Here is a 17093-nt window from a genome sequence, read left to right on the forward strand (position 1 = left end):
CTCTGCTGTATGGAGTTGAGAGTTTTGCCTCAGGTCCGCATCGTATGTTTAGCACTCCAGGACTATAGAATCAGCAAGAACAGCCTTATTGCTTTAGGGAAGCAAACACTTCCGCTCTTGTTGAGCTATGGCACCCTGCCTTCTTTCCGATCACTTTTTCCTGAAATAGGAGAATTCTGTTGTCTTCTCCCACCTGAGGCCCAATCTAGGAATTTCTTTCCAGCTTAGTCTTTTTCTCATTCCTAGTCACATAAACGGCATTTGTCCAACACTGAACTGTCTCTGTGCGTGTCCAGGTAAGCCAACCCTGGCATGGCTAATGACGTGAGCAGGGCACAGTTCTAGCTGTCTCCATCTGAGATTAGATCAAGACTCAGGTCTGTGAGTCAGTCAGTAGGGACTCTTTGGTTATTAAGGCTGGCTAAAGCAAACTGTTTTGATCGGCTTGGCCAGGAGCCACCTGTCAGGACTTAGGGGTTGGATTTTATATCCTCTCAGAAACAACTCCCTTTCTACTCCATGCCGTTGGTAAGCTCTCATTGCCTCTCTGCGGATACATCCTCAGCTGGGTGGCTCACAGAGTGAACAGCCCATTAGGGACATGATGGTGTTTAGCCTAATGTACTTTAATTAAGGCTATAGTTGAATCACTTTCTTAAGTTATGGCACAGTTCCTGTGTCGGCAAAGCACAAGAATTAATAAACATGGGACACTTAACAAAACCTGAGATAGAAAACATATCTGGTAAGCCAAAGCCAATGAGGCAGAAAAGTAGAACGGTGGTTGTGGGGGTTGGGAGGGGGAAGGGAGAATTGATATGCAGTGGGTATAAAGTTTCCGTTATGCCAGATGAATAAGTACAAGACATCTGCTGTACATCTTTGTGCCGGTAGCTAACAATACTGTCTTGTACACTTAAAAATTGATTAAAAGGGTAGATCTAGTGTTCCATGGTCTTACTACAAAAAAATTTGTATTTCATAATTGCATTTCAATTTAATTAGAAATAAAAATGCAATCCTCTAGTTCCTATTTCATGACCAGAGTTTAGACATTAAAATTTTCTCTTAATCTCCTTAGAATATCTGCATCCTTTTTTTTTCTTTTTTTTAGGGCTTTCATATGCAGAGTAGATGGTAATTAAAATGTGCAGGATGACAAGATGGAGCAAACAGTGCTTGTACCACCAGGACCTGACAGCTTCAACTTCTTCACCAGAGAATCTCTTGCGGCTATTGAAAGACGCATTGCAGAAGAAAAGGCTAAGAATCCCAAACCAGACAAGAAAGATGATGACGAAAATGGCCCAAAGCCAAATAGTGACTTGGAAGCTGGGAAGAACCTTCCCTTTATTTATGGAGACATCCCTCCAGAGATGGTGTCAGAGCCGCTGGAGGACCTGGACCCGTACTATATCAACAAGAAAGTGAGTGTTTTTTATCAGGCGTATTTTACTGCTAATTGCCTACTGCATACCTTGGACTGTTGTAGCACCAACATGTGCCAAATTAGCAGAAAGTCCAGATTTGTGTGTGTTTTATGCATATGCATCCGCGAGAAATAAATTGGTTATATCATAACAGATGGAGCTGTCCGAAATGCACCACAACAGATACCTAAAAATAAATGTATGATGTAGGCAGGCAGCTAATTTAACGAATTGAAACATTCTCCCCAGAGATTGTATGTACTCTACAATTTTATTATGTGTTTTCTGCACTTGAAAATCCTGAAACTATCAAAAGTGATAAAGATTTCAAAAATATTAGTATTAATTTCTCATGGAACAAAATTTGATGCCACAAGGGTTTCAATTTCCAGATCATGTTATATATAATAAATCAATTTCCTGCAGAAACTTTTTCCTCCTTAGAAAAGAACATTCCTATACAAACTACAGTTTTAAAAATTCTTCAGAGCAAATAATAATGTACTTTTTCCATTTGGATCCATGTATCTCTGGGAAGTATTATGTTTAGTGGTAACAGCCATTAAAACTCAGTATATCAATCAGCTGAACTATGAAACAAACAACTGAATTGCTGTATCACGAGGTGTTAAATCAAAATTTAAATAATGAGATCTATTCTGCCATTTTTCTCAATATTATTAATAAATAAAATAAAATTTTGCTTAAAATATTTTTATTTCAAAAAATATTTTTTTTGGTGAAAGTATATTGATATTGGTAAGAATTAACAAAAATATAGTATTCTGAGGAACTTTTAAAACAGTATTTAAATGCCTGTATTTTCTGTATCCATGCTTGAAATGAATACTTTGTATTAAGCATCCAGTCTTTCATTATGACCATGACTTCACCAAACCAAGAAGGATAAAAGATAAAAAGATAAAACTGAAAAAAAAAATGTATCGTATTGATTTTAGATTAAATTTATGACTAGTTAATTTGTAACATTTTATTATCTTTTTCACTTTGTGAACTCTTGGTAGAAGAATGGGGCAAAAATATTGTAACTGAGTAAATAAAATTTTTTAGTTGGACACGAGCCTTAAAATACCCCAAAACTTTTAGGGACTCTCTTGGTTGCTGGCACAGTTCTGTATCAAGTTAGTCCTTATTAAACGTATAAGTTTGGTGATTTTAATATGTGGATTTGAGACAGTTTTGCAAATTGCTTCTTTATTGACTACCGTAGTTTCAGAAGTAAAAATCTCACTATGTTCAGATTTTTTTTTTTAATTTTTCAGGATATAACCAATTTCAGGACTTACTTTCCCTTTTTAAAAACCAGTCTGCACATTATACAGTAAAGAAAGAGATAAAGAACTGTTTTCTATAGATTTCATTATCTTTTATTTACTTTGCTTTTTAACATAATGTTAAATCCTAGCAGGTAAGAGTTTATCCATTTCATAACTACCATTTAAATTATAAGTTGCACTTTATCGTTCAGTCACTCCTTTGAAAATTAATTTGATATATTATCTGAAAAGCTAAAACCCAAATTAAGGAAATGATGAGGGGTTTATCTGTATAAGGAAAGCAACAATGCAGATTATTCAATTTTACAAACATTTTAACTTATTTGAAATTGCTTCATTCTTGAAGTAATGACTCTGATGTGTTTCCAGACAGACATTCATTCACACCGTAGAGTTTGTTTCTTTATTTTTTTAGCCTGTTTAGAGGTGCTGTTATCATGGGTAAGGGGGCTCTGTCCTCAGCAGGGCTTTTGCTACCCCCAACATCCATGTCCCCCCTTTCTGGTAGTAATCACAACCTAAAAATTATTACAGCTACCCAGTTTCTACCCCTTCATCAAACAGGGCTTAAATCTAGCATCGCAGCTCATACACTGTGTCCTTATTTGTAAAACAGTAAACGAATACTTTGAGAAAGACCAAACTAATACATGTTGACAAGGGCAGCAATTCTTTATGTGGAAACCAGATTATCCAATCAATCTTTCCTTTAAATTAAAGAGTTTTCAGACTGGTAACAGTTGTTGTCTTGAGGGAGTGTCCCCAAACAAAATACCCCTTGATTGGATTAATACAAATGATATATAACAAAGGATATGAAGGCAGCTGGAAAAGAAAATTATGCAAACCCTTTCAAATAGTTCAAAGAAAGGTCTTCAAACTGAGGATGAAAGACCAGCTCTGAAGGAATCAGTCAGCCAGATTCTTGTGCTGAAGTAACCCTTACAGACTTGGTTAGGTTCACATTCAAACTTGCCTCTAACATCATCTATCCTTATCTCCAAACGCACATTGTATGAGGAAGGAAAGACATTTTGGCATTTTGGAACAAATCACACTGTGCAAGCAGGACAACCTGATAAGAGAAATACTGTTATCAGGAAGGAGTTTTCCCCAAGGTAAGGCTCTCCATTGCCTTAACACTGGCCTGACATCACCCAAGTCTCCAAATGTAAGCCGTTCAACAGCAATACAAATGAAACTCCGCAGCCCTGAAATGCTTGGAAAGTAACATTGCATGCTTAGGACACACGACTATGCAACGTGTTTAAAATTTCCTTCTTTAGCATTTTCATGTGAAGACTTTCTCTAGTTGCCATTACACTGGTTTCTAGTCTCAAATTTTCTTTCTATAATTGGATTATTTCAGTTTTGAGGAGTAGCCTCAAATTCTAGATTAGTTTGCTCTGATTAAAGTTGGAATGCTTAGAAAATTAATAGCTTTTTAAAAAATAGTGAGTATTTCTTTTGATATTTGGTAACCAATCTTATTGTCCGACTTGGATATCTGAGCTCAGCAGGGTGATCTTCATTAAAACGGCAGCTGACACACACGGTTCCCCTCGCATACACAAAGCTTCTAATGGTGGAAATGTCACTGAAGATCCCACTATTCCTGATATTGGGGATGTGGATTTTATGGCCTGAGTGAGTTGGAATATACAAATATAGGCAGGCCAGTGACTTACTTCCCTAAGTTTTAAGTCAAGTATGACAATTAATGTGCCATTTATATCTATAGACAAAGTCTTTAGTTTCTTTCTTATTAATATATAGAATAAACAAAGCAAGACTACTATAAAAATGATTGCAGAATCTATTCTTTATGTTATATTTTAAAGTACAGTGGTATCTGTATAAGAAATTTATGTGTTAGGACTAGAAACAACGCAAACCACACTAGAGCCCTCTATGATCTTCTAAGAAGACAATGTCAGTGAGCTTATGGAACTGTCATTGCTGAGGGTGTATTTTCAGATGGCATATGCCCACATATTTTTATCTTCTTTGCCCTAGTTTAAAATGTGCAAGTTATATAATGTTCGAGAGTTCTACTAAAATTGTTAAAGTAGTTTAATCCCTGGTCAGTGATATTGTAGTAACAACTGAAGAGATAGTAGCAATCATCTCATGAACATTCCTGATGCGTGAAGCATTTCCAGACCCTCAGAGGTTTTAAGCTGTCAGCAGGCCACGGTAAGAACCAAAAAATGAAATAACAGTGCTATCAGAATACGATCATGGAATTTTCCATATCATGTTACCCGTGGTCCAGCGCTCTTCGAAACATGATTCCAGGCTGGGTTCCTTTTGTTTGTTTATTTACTGCAGCTATGTGGCAAGTCACATTTAGCTTCTGAGCACACCTTTATTTCCCCTTATTTTTTTCTTCACATTCTTTTTTTTCAAAGCTTGGGATAATTTTGTACCATTTGGCTATACGTTCAAATTCTTCACCTACTCTTTATTACAGAAAATTTCTTTCTTCCCATGTTCTTCTTAAAATTACAGATGACTCATTAGTACCATGGAAGAAAATATCCTTTGTGACAGTGTCCTGGAAATAGAATGAGGTATTTTAGATCTGTAGTGAAAATGGATGTTAATCATGGAATATAGAAACGTATCCAGTTAAAAATGTATTCTTTCCTTGATTGTGTCGCGGGCCATTTATGAACAACTTATTCTCCCTTTTTATCAGCTCTTCTAAAAAAGATGCATACGGCCTCTTTATTGGAGCTGCATGAAGAGTCATATGAATTTGTGATTTCAAATTCATGCCTGGTCTGTTATTGCTACAGGAATTTTAAATTGTTATATTGGGTAGAGAGAGTTGTTTGTTTTGTTTTTAATTGGGATTAGGGAGTTTTTCTTGCAAAAGTAATCTAACAGAAAATCAGAAAAGTAGATGGTAAATAAAACCTTATAATTCCATAAATTGTCTTATGAACAGTCCCCAATTTGTAACTTTTTTTTTTTTTTTGGCATATCATTAGCTCCTCTAGAACTAGCAGTCCCCCAGGCTCTCCCTTCCACTCAAGGCACTATAGCTGACTTCCAAATCTTTCTCCTCTTCATCCACTATTTTTTCCTAATGCCCCTTTCTTCTTTGTCACCTCCCCATCTCTGGCTCAGAAACAATCCCAGATGATGATGATGGTAGTAAAATAATGGTTAGCATTTATTAAGTACCTGCTATATTAGGAAGAAACTCTTCAATTTAGAGTGACAAAAATCTAAAAGAAACTCATTTTTGAAACCAAACAAGCTAATTAATTAATTAGCTATGTGATGGGCTCATTGACCAGATTAATGCCACATGGGCAGGCAAATGTTATAATTTGTCCTCAATGCACTACATATCAGGATATTTACAGTTCCTCTTTAATCCTCATGTCCTTCCAAGATAACTCTTGCCTTTATTTTAAAATAATGAAACTGAGGTGAAGTAATTTGCCTAAGATCACAAAGCTATTAAGTAACAGACACTAGATTTAAAACAGATCTGTCAGCGTCTGGGGCCCATTGCCATGCTACTTCGGGTGTGCAGTCTTTGCACTGATAATGCCGGTGGAAAAGAAATGTCAATAGTAGAAAATAAATAAGCCTATTGCTGCTTTTCCTGCCCCTCTAATCACACCATCTTGCAAGCTCACCCATCTCCTAGGTTGGTAATATTTCCCAAACCCGACTTGTTGCTTCCCTATTTCTCTCATCAGGGGCATGCCCTATCTTTGTAAAAACAAAAATCTTTAAGACTCAGTAGGTTTATATCAACTTCTAAAATAATTAGACAATTACATTTCCCAACAGATTCTAATAGGATGATAAACACTTTTTTTTTTCCAAGGAGGAGAGATTCAGCAAATTTAAATTATGTGCCTCTATAAAGTAATGCATTTAATTTGGGATCTGAAGGATAGCAAGGAGAGGAGAGAGAAGTCTTCCAGGGAAAGGGAATAGCCTACAAGCGGACATACGATATAGCCGGCCTATAATAAGTAGGAAGAGAATCAGATGTGGTTGGGGAGGTGGGTCAGGGCTAGATAAAGGTGCTTTGAAGTGCATTATTAAAGAGTTTGAAGTTTAAGGGCAAAATGAATTCTCAGTGGGACTTAGGTTAGGGGAGTGACGTGGTCCATTTTATATTTTTAATGATCAAGCTGGGAGTCTTTATGGACGCTTGGTCTAGATTTTTGACAATGAAGACAGAGAATAATGGATGGGATCTGAATCTATTTTGGAGGTGCTCAAGTACCAGATAGCATTGTTTTCTGAATATGAAATTTGGGAGGAAAGATGGAGCAGTAAAGTTGCAATGTGAAAATTGGTCCTGCTTTCAAATACGCAAGTGTTAGTATGTGTATGTGTTTGAGAACCAGACAAACACACACTTCTAACCTTTTCATTCTCGTATCTTTATGGCACTTTAGAATTCATTAAGGTGGTTCACATCTTTTCTTTTCAGATGTAGAAATCAACAGGGAATAATCTGCTCAAAATTTTGACGCAGCAAGTCTGCAGTAAAACGGGACCTCAAACCGGTCCTCTTCAGTCAGTGAACTGAGCATCTAATAATGTACCACACCCACCATATAGGCTGAAGACACAGGCTGGGAAATAGTTGACAGCCAGACTGCATTTGCACCTGTGGTTAGAGTGTCTCCGCTCTGAGTGGAGGCAGGGGCAGCTGTAACCCGGCTAAGAGCCCAGCGGGGCACCTCTGATAGGGTTGTCTCCGCACTGGCCCACCCCCACCATGACACCCAGCTAAAGCCTAGGGACAAGCAACTCTACAGACTCCTCCCTGGGTACAAATTGTCTTTTGCATGAGCTTAACGCAGAGATTTTTTTTAAAAAAACTGACTGTGAGGTATTGAGCCCACAGACACATCTGGTTTGACTCAGGCAATATTTTTTTTTTTTTAAGATTTATTTTATTTATTTGACAGAGAGAGAGACAGCCAGCGAGAGAGGGAACAGAAGCAGGGGGAGTGGGAGAGGAAGAAGCAGGCTCCCAGCAGAAGAGCCTGACGTGGGGCTCCATCCCAGAACGCTGGTATCACGCCCTGAGCCAAAGGCAGACGCTTAACGACTGAGCCACCCAGGCGCCCCAGGCAATATTGTTTATTTTGAATTAGTTTCCAAGATCTATAAATCAAGAGAAAACACACACACACACACACACACACACACTCATGCATACACGCACACACATAGGATCTGCATATTTAGGGTTTCTCTTATAATATCAGATCTAGCTTCACTGGTTTGCATACCAAAAAATTGATAGGGACCTCCCACCACCTCGCCTCTGTGGGCATTTTGGCTAGTGATCCCTGGCTTGAAGACCACGTGTGTAATTAGGGAAGGCCAGATACTTAAGCGTGGGTGCGCCACAGGCAGGCAAGTGCCACGGGCTGTTCTTTGGGCCGCTTATCCCTAGCCTAAAGGGAAAAATAGAATAAGACCAGGAAAAAAAAAAAAAAGATATTGCATGCCCCTTTCAGTCATCAGGTGGTGAAGCTGTGAGAAAGATTTCCATTTCTCAGTGAGCCAGAAAAGGTGGGAAATGTTGGCCTGAATCCACAGATTATCACAAAATAGGCATGGAAGTAGGTAAGACCCTTTAGAATGCCCACAGGGGAAAAAAAAAGTATTAGATGCCATGGAGTTGGCCCAGATGAGCAATGTTCCCAGAAGTAAGTACTGATGAAATCTCTTAACTTTCTATGATGTTCTTTACATTCAAAACTTCTGAAACATCTCTCCTCCTGCCATGTGGCTCTCATTCAACCCCTCCCTTCTAAATCTCTTCTCCAACCAGCAGCTGAGAACCGGGAAAATGTTGTTTCCTCTCCTGGCAGAAGATGGAGCCAGGGAATGTCCCTTATTCACATGCCAGGGCAACTTCAAGGGGAAAGGTGCACCTGACAGCCCAACTTGCAATTCTTTGGCCATTTGCAGAGTCACAAGTTCTTTTCCATGGTGATAAGGTTTCACAGTACCATTAATACAGAATTCCTTTTCACTAAGAGTTAGATAGGCTTTTGAGTGGTATGTAAATATATATGTTTATGTGTATATGTATGTGTATGTATATGCTTTCTGTGGGAAAATATATTCAGTACAAACAATTGATTTCCAAATATATTCTTGGAGCATAGTGTAAGTACAAGTTGAAAATTGCTTGTTTTAAATTTTGAGGCTAAAGCACAAATTTATTTATTTATTTATTTATTTATTTATTTATTTTATTATGTTAGTCACCATACAGTACATCCCTAGTTTTTGATGTAAAGTTCCATGATTCATTAGTTGCGTATAACACCCAGTGCACCTTGCAATACGTGCCCTCCTAAATACCCATCACTGGCCTATCCCATTCCCCCACCCCCTCCCCTCTGAAGCCCTGTTTGTTTCCCAGAGTCCATAGTCTCTTGTGGTTCATTCCCCAATTTAATCAACCACGAGTGTATTCTGTATTTTCTGTTGTTCATAATCATTGCTAGCCTTCCTCTGTTACTTTTGCCAGTATATTTACTTTAAGAGCAGACAAATGCAATACATTTAGAGGCAGTCCTGTTATTCTGGTAATTTTTGATAATGTTTAGATAAATACAAAATTGGGCCTTAAACTAAAACTATTTAGTGTAAAGAACATGGCCCCTAGATCGAAAGAAAAATTAAAATAGTGGACATCTTTAGAAAAAGAGACTGGAAAACTATGGCTTGTTAAATTCAATGCCACCTTGGAAAAAAGGAATTTATAAACAAATCACTTCTAAAAACTCAGAGACAAAATCACTCGGTAGTAACAAGCACAGATTCATAAATAGCGATTTCTACCAAACTAGCCTAACATCATTGTTTCCTTATTGACTGTGCAGCTAGGTTAAGGGGAAGGATTTTAATGCATGTGTACAACATAATCATTAACAATTTGGGCAACTTTAAATAGTGCCCATTAACAGACATAGGTTCACAGCCTTGCTGTTGAAGAATCACCTGAGGGATTTACTAGAAGTACATAATACTCTGCATCAGAATCTCTACTGAACTGCAATCACAACAACTTTATGAGCTAAGAATATGTAATTTTCCAAAAGAGACAAACGAGCGGCAGGAAGCTGAGGTAACTGGTCTAGGCTTGCCCTGCTGGCGGGCTGTGGGGTCAGCTTTGAGCCAGATATCTGACTCCAGACTTTGCACTTTCAATAACTACAAGTTCAACTAAATCCTACGTCTATTTTCCTAATGTTGCTCTCCAGATTGTCAGACTGTTGAGTAGCAGAGGTGTTTGCCTGTTTTTCTTGTTTTGCCTTGAAAATCAGAATTGCTTGTACCTTGCCGAAGAGAGTCGGAACTAGCAAAGCCATGCATGTGTTCGTCTAGGACTGTGTTGCCAAATGCAATAGACATGAGCCAATTGTGGCTACGGTACTTTACATGTGGGGAATCCAGACTTCGAAGACTTAGAATTGATGTGAAAAAAAAGATGTAAAATATCTCAATAATTTTTAATATTGATTCCATGAAATGATAATATAATGAATATAGTAGGTCATAGAAAATATTACTAAAATAATTTCACTTGGATCTTTACTTTTTTAAAAATATGGCTCTCGGAATATTTAAAATCACATATGGGCTCAGATTTGTAATTCACATAATATTTCTATTGGCCAGCTCTGATCTAGGTAAACCTTCACTTATCCTTCTAGATTTTCTTCTGCTGGCTGACATGGTTGAACATTTACTAGTATATAAACTTCTTGGGGTCATGTCTATCTTTGTTTTCCCTGTAAACTGTAGCACAGAGCTTTGCAAATATTTGTGCTGAACAGTTCATATCTATCTTTTGCACTGAAGTTTAATTAAATTAATATTTGGACCTAAACCACTTCCATGATACTTTCCAGGTGTTTGCCATGCTCATACATATTAACAGCTTATCAAATAGGAGCTCAATAAATGTTACTTGAGTTTGATGACTATATATGAAGGGGTAAGTGACAAACCTGACCACCATCTAATGTATGACCAAGTTATGCTCATACAAATGTATCCTTAAAGTGATATTTCATATATAGAATCTCATTTCTGATTCAGTCGAAACGCTGTTTTGAAATTTGTTCTGAGGCACATAATTATTCACTCATTAAAATGATTTCATGAATTTTCTGCAGCCATGGGCTGTAAAGAGCTTGATGCTATTTCTCAGCCTTTCTCCTCTACCACCAATCTTGAACTTTTTCTTTGGTATTGAAGTGACTTCGTGCAGTAAATATTATCCTGAGGAGTTGTGATAATGAAATTTTTACTGAACTAATTAGATTTAAAAGGTGCTAAGGTACTTCACTATAATAAGCCATCCAATACATTCTTTTAAAAAGTCCATGCTAAACTATACATTTAGAATCAGTTAAGATGGTAAATTTTACGTTACATGATTATTAGTAAATGCCTTAAGAAACACAGAGTCAGAATCCTTCATTATACGTTATTTATGTTATTGTATGTTGCTACTTAATTTTTTTATATTTTTGTCTGCACATGGCTAATTGATCTTAAATATATCTAATGCTTGGAATGTGATTCCAATCACATTCATGGTTCGGGGGCTGTGAGCTTTCACTCTGCTAAAAAAGGCACTACATGAGATGAGCAGTCAATTAGGATTAGAATTCAGTGTGTCAGCTAACTCAGAAATCCCAATACAGAATTTAGCACTCCTGGTCAACAGATACTCTCCAGGGAGCTTGGCTTCCAAAAATCAATTCTTGGATTTTGTCCATCTAACTCAAGAACGGGTTTGAGGGTGGCTGTTTTTATTTCCTATTGCCCATGGAGGGATGATGATATTTATTTTAAAGAATAAGGGGTTAAAAATAATTTCAAAAAAAGTATTAGTTCTAGTGAATGATTTTGCATTCTACAGGACTAATTTTCAAGTGTTTGAATTGGGAAAGCTGAAATGACTATAAAAGGAATGTAGTGTCTGAAGAGTCTTAGAATGAAATGAAATATGCACCCATTTAAGACTCTCTTTTAACTCAGATGTTTAAAATGTTAAGACAATAAATAAATTCTCTTGGCCAAATACCTTATGTATGATAAAATTGCAGGTAAGTATCAGGTAAAAGGTAGGGGACACCATTGGATGTCCTCTGAGTTAAGAGATCCAGGGACCCCTGGTCTGCATGGCACACATTGCAAGTTGCAACATTGGAATAATTCATTATGACAAATAACAGAAGTAGGCAATAGAGTTGAAATGGTTTATACTTTTATACTTCTATGTTGTGTTCCTATCTTACAGACTTTTATAGTATTGAATAAAGGGAAGGCCATCTTCCGGTTCAGTGCCACCTCTGCCCTGTACATTTTAACTCCCTTCAATCCTCTTAGGAAAATAGCTATTAAGATTTTGGTACATTCATATCCTTTTCAAGTGATCAATATTAACTATTTGTGTGTAATCTATAAGTGCTTTCTAGCTAAATATAAAATTGGCTTGGGAAATGTCCATATTCTATGGCTTTTATCACTCTCGTTTTTGTGTCTTCTTTTGTCATATAAGTCTTATTCTTACAGTTTATTAGTCACATGGATGCCACTGAATCTTACGAAGTCTTTAATATTATATATTATAATATATTATATTACATATATAATATATATCTTTCAAATGTAAATTACATGTCAGTCTGTAACATTTTATATATTTATATATATTTTATATATATCTTCCTAAAAATACTCTAATGTATTGAGTCTTACAAATCTAGTGTAAAGTAGCCATATTTATCCTTACCATCTTGGCACAAAGGTTGTCATGATCTAGAATTTGCGGTGAATAATGATATAATAACAGACAAATCTATTTCCAGAGCCAAGTTCAGACATATCTATTATATAAAGCATTTTAGTGTACCTTAGAATAAACCTTTAAGTATATTTTCTATGGGAGAATGTCAGGAGGTTTTGGCCAATACTTAGTTAATTCTTGGACTTTCCTAATGAAATCCATGAGGAAATACTGGAATACTGGCTGAATTTCAAATTTAAGTCATTGAATTATGACTGTGTCATGGAAAACTGATTGCTCGGTAAAGACTTCGGAAGTTAAAGAAAGAAGCTGAAGATTATATTTCCAAACGGTCTTTAGGGATTTGACTTTGAGGTTTCCATTGGTGTTAAAAATGGACTCCAACTAAATTCATCTATTCATGTTCATTGGCAAAAAAAAACTTTATTTCTGATTATGTCTCATTTGATGACTTTGGTGTTAATAAATATGAAAATGTTGTAATTTTCATAAACACGTACTACCTGATTTTTTTAAAAAAAGGATTCTAAATCTGAAAAGGCCATTCTATTTTTGACCTGATAGCAAGAGAGTCCTTACTGATATAAATATGATATTATTAATATTAAAAGATTCAAAACATAAAAATTCTACATTCAAGATTTTTACATTTGTGGAGGTTACCTTATCCTAGTTTGTACTCCTACTGCCATCATGTGGTCATTTGATGAAAACTTCCTTTTTCACTTACGGAAAATTTTTGTTTTGGCAGTCAACTGTAGTGGAAAGAATATTGGATATGAAAGCAGGAAACTTGTGTTCTACTCCTCAGCCAAGTTATCTAATTTCTCTAGAGCTTAGGTCTTATTTCTCTAATTTCTGAAATACAGTGGTTAGACTAGCTCCAGAATTCTGTTTAGTCGTTTGTTTGAGCTCACACTTGGATCCTATCTACTAATATGTAGGCCTGTGCAACGGACCTTACCCATTTTAACTCACGTCTTCTGCACCTCAAACTGACCAGGTCTATACCTGATTAGCTGCGTTGTAGAAAAGTCGGTGGAGACATAAGATTCTGTGGCAAGAGTGGCTGAGTGACTTGCCCAAGATTACTTTCATGTTGAATTTTAATTACATTCATGTCACTTTGAGTCCTGGCCTTCTGGAATTTCCACTTTTACTCATACTCAGTATGGCTGCACTTGAACAAACTCAGTGAAAATAGAGCAACCCCACACTCAGCACCAGGCTATACTTTGACTACGTATTTTTTTAGTGTATTAAACTTATTCTATAACATGTGTTTAAGAAATTACAATATTGCATGCATGTACCTTCCTCACAATTTACTATTTTAGTCACCTGAATGAGTTCAAATTCAAATTAGTTCGAATCAGTTTTCTCTGCTCACGTTCTGTGCCACTCCGGATTGCACAGTTTTCCCACTAAAGTTCTCCGGGAGGTAAATATATTGATTCAATAATAGTATCAAAAGCAGCATTTTATACTTACGTAAAGCTTTCTCATAATTATCTCAATCTACACAACTGCTCTGTGATGGGGATATTATTGCCCACATTTTACAGATGACAAAACCGAAATTTAAAGAAATTAGATAATGGCCCACACTGTATCAGTTGCTGTGTCCTAGCTAAATTCCAGTTTGAGTTTTCAATGTTAGTTTTATATAATATAATACATGGATTTGGGTTTTCTTTTGTGTATTCCTTAACAATTACCTACATTATTCAGCATGCTAATTATGTGCACTATTTTGACAAACTGTGTGTTTATGACAATGAGTAACCCTCCCGACTGGACAAAGAATGTAGAGTAAGTTCAACTTATATTTAAACCACCTACTCTGTGAGCAAATGTGTGTGTGTGTGTGTGTATGTGTGTGTGTGTAGATATAACTGTATAGATATATAGACCTGTATACCTGGATATCTATATCTATATATTTAGGATTTTGAAACTATGTACCTTCCATACAAAACTGAAGAGTATTTTTCTTAAAGCCATTTCTGAGCAAAAGTACAAAGCAGGAAGACAAATGGTATTGGCCCTCAGGCCTGCTGGCTTTAGATCTAATATCTGTCCTTCACCTATATTTGATGGTGATTAGAATCCCATCATCCTTGGACACTTACCATTTTTTCTTTAGGGTCTATAGCGGCCAAAGCAAATGTGATGAAAGCACCTGCAGAAATGAACCAGTATGGTAGATCTTGGTTCCTGTTAAATTCCAGATGAAGTTAGTGAGTTCAGAGTTTATCAGGGGCTGTTACACAGGCCATCAGAATACAATATTGGGCCTCTTCAAGTTTTCATTTCCATCAGGCACATCCACTTCATGTCAGGCCTATGTCAGTTTCAAGTGTTGTCATCCAAAAAGTCACTGAAAAAAAAATCCCCAAATTTGGGACTTTACAACTTGAAAATTCAATAAACTGAGGGCTAAACTAACTGAAGCCAAAGTAACAGTAGTGTTTTTGGAAACTAGAAGCATTACTGACTCCACTGATGGCTCTGTTCTGGGATACCTCTGAGGGCAGAGGCTGGATTTGTGTTACGTGCTACTGGGGCTGCTCGCCCTGCTCAGGTTGTAACCACTCTTGCTCTGTGGCTGCTGACCCTGAAAACAGCAACCACAAGGATTCCCAAGAGCCCCTTCCCTCCCTGGACACTTCCAAGTTGGAGCCAATCAGAAAGAAACAGAGATCCTACAGGAAATAATAAAATTTACATACAAAGAATACCCAAAGTATTGAGGTTAACATGTGAGGCCCATCCACCTTCAGTCCCCCTGGTTTCTGTGACTTTATTCTCCAAATTCTGAATGGAAGGTCAAAACTTAGGAAACATCTAAATTTCTGAATTTATCCCAACATTTTAATCTAAATTAAATTTTCACCTCTTATGACCCTAAAATTATTCTATTTTGATGTTAACAAAATACTTTTTCCAAGTTAGTTTGTTAACCGTCTTATCTTGTAGAAAGAAAAACACAAGTCTTACTAACATGTCAGTGTTCTCTCGTTCACAAAACATGATCGAAATTAGCTTTTTACTTTCTAAAGGAAAATCATTTTATGCTTCTGCAATATTATTGGCTGGCCACTCCATCATGTGAATGTACTGGGTAATTTTCAAGAGGTTCTATTCATTTATGTCAATACCAAGATATTTCAGACAGTAGGTACATAGATTTTATATAGCATGTATTTCTTCTTCTGCCTGTAGGACACTTTAAAAACAACTCTTCATATCTTGGGGAATGAATTTAAATGTAAGGGTATGTTTTATTTCCATGAAAATAACATCAACCTGCTTCGATTCCTCTTTTAATATTCCTCTATCCCAATGACAGAGTGATAAGAAACTGATATGCTCTAAAAGAAAATTATTGCTTTATCAATTCTTTTTGGATACTCGCCTCCAGGTACACCTTCACAGGAATATATACTTTTGAATCACTTATAAAAATTATTGCAAGGGGCTTCTGTTTAGAAGACTTTACTTTCCTTCGGGACCCATGGAACTGGCTCGACTTCACTGTCATTACATTTGCGTAAGTGCCTTTTTTGAAACTGTAAGATAGAATGTGGTTTGGCTTTCTATGAGTGCTTCTGTTTTTAAAGACTAAGCTTGCTTTAATTGAAAAGCACCTTGGTATGATTTAGACATTTAAGCTGATTTTATTTAGCGCAACTGGTCAAAGTGGCAGTTCACTTCCGCATACAACCGCTGCAGGGGGTTGAAGTTGCAATTTCCGTGTGTAACAAGCATGTCAGCAAACTTCATACCTGCCACTTGTTCAACACACACACGCACACCCTCCCACATGCACAGAATATGAAAGCACAGGTGTATGCATAATACATCTGTGAAAATGACTTTTAAAAATTATAGCCACAAACAGCTGCTGGCTGCACAAACTTTCATTGACCTTACCTATATTATGTATTCTGTCTTCTTTTCTTTTTAAGATTTTATTTGTTTATTTATTTATTTGAGAGGGAGTGTGTGCAAGCAGAGGGAGGGGGAGGGGCAAGTGGACTCCACACTGAGCATGGAGCCTAGCTCGGGGCTCTACCTCACAACCCTGGGATCATGACCTGAGCTGAAATCAAGAGTTGGATGCTTCATCGACTGAGCCACCCAGACACCCCTCTCTCTGTCTTCTTTTATTAGTTTGGTAGAATAATGGAATATAAGCATCTATGAGCATCAAAACATTCTGACAGATAAAACTAATAGGAAAAAATAAGGTACTTAATATATTATGTATCTAATATAATAAATTATTATTTCATCGGCAAATTGATTTTTAAGACTTAAGAGCAGACACATTCTCTGTCTTCTCCTATTCCTCACCTGATCCCATTTCTTTCTTCCTCTTTTCTTTCCCTTTATGATTGTCTTCATATCGTTCTTTACCCTCAACATAAACCTTCTTATCTTCATCTCCCATCTGGATACACTCAGTAATATACACAATTTCTCTATCCACCCCCTTTAATTTTTTCTAGTGGTAAATATCCCCAAGGA

The 17093-nt window shown here is 36.7% G+C and overlaps 1 protein-coding gene across 8 annotated transcripts in view; it reads left to right on the forward strand.

Moving 5' to 3' along the window:
• The first annotated feature begins 1163 nt into the window (after positions 1-1163).
• Positions 1164-17093, forward strand: part of LOC103659521 (sodium channel protein type 1 subunit alpha) — a 74260-nt gene continuing 58330 nt past the window's right edge. For all 8 annotated transcript variants that reach the window (XM_008687048.1, XM_008687049.1, XM_008687051.1 and 5 more), the window contains exons 1-4: positions 1164-1427; positions 12051-12169; positions 14283-14372; positions 15985-16113. In XM_008687048.1, the coding sequence (XP_008685270.1) occupies positions 1164-1427; positions 12051-12169; positions 14283-14372; positions 15985-16113 (602 nt within the window). The remainder of the gene's footprint in view (positions 1428-12050; positions 12170-14282; positions 14373-15984; positions 16114-17093) is intronic.

Source organism: Ursus maritimus, unplaced genomic scaffold (genome assembly GCF_017311325.1).
Source record: "Ursus maritimus isolate PB19 unplaced genomic scaffold, ASM1731132v1 scaffold_1, whole genome shotgun sequence".
NCBI classification, from domain to species: domain Eukaryota; kingdom Metazoa; phylum Chordata; class Mammalia; order Carnivora; family Ursidae; genus Ursus; species Ursus maritimus.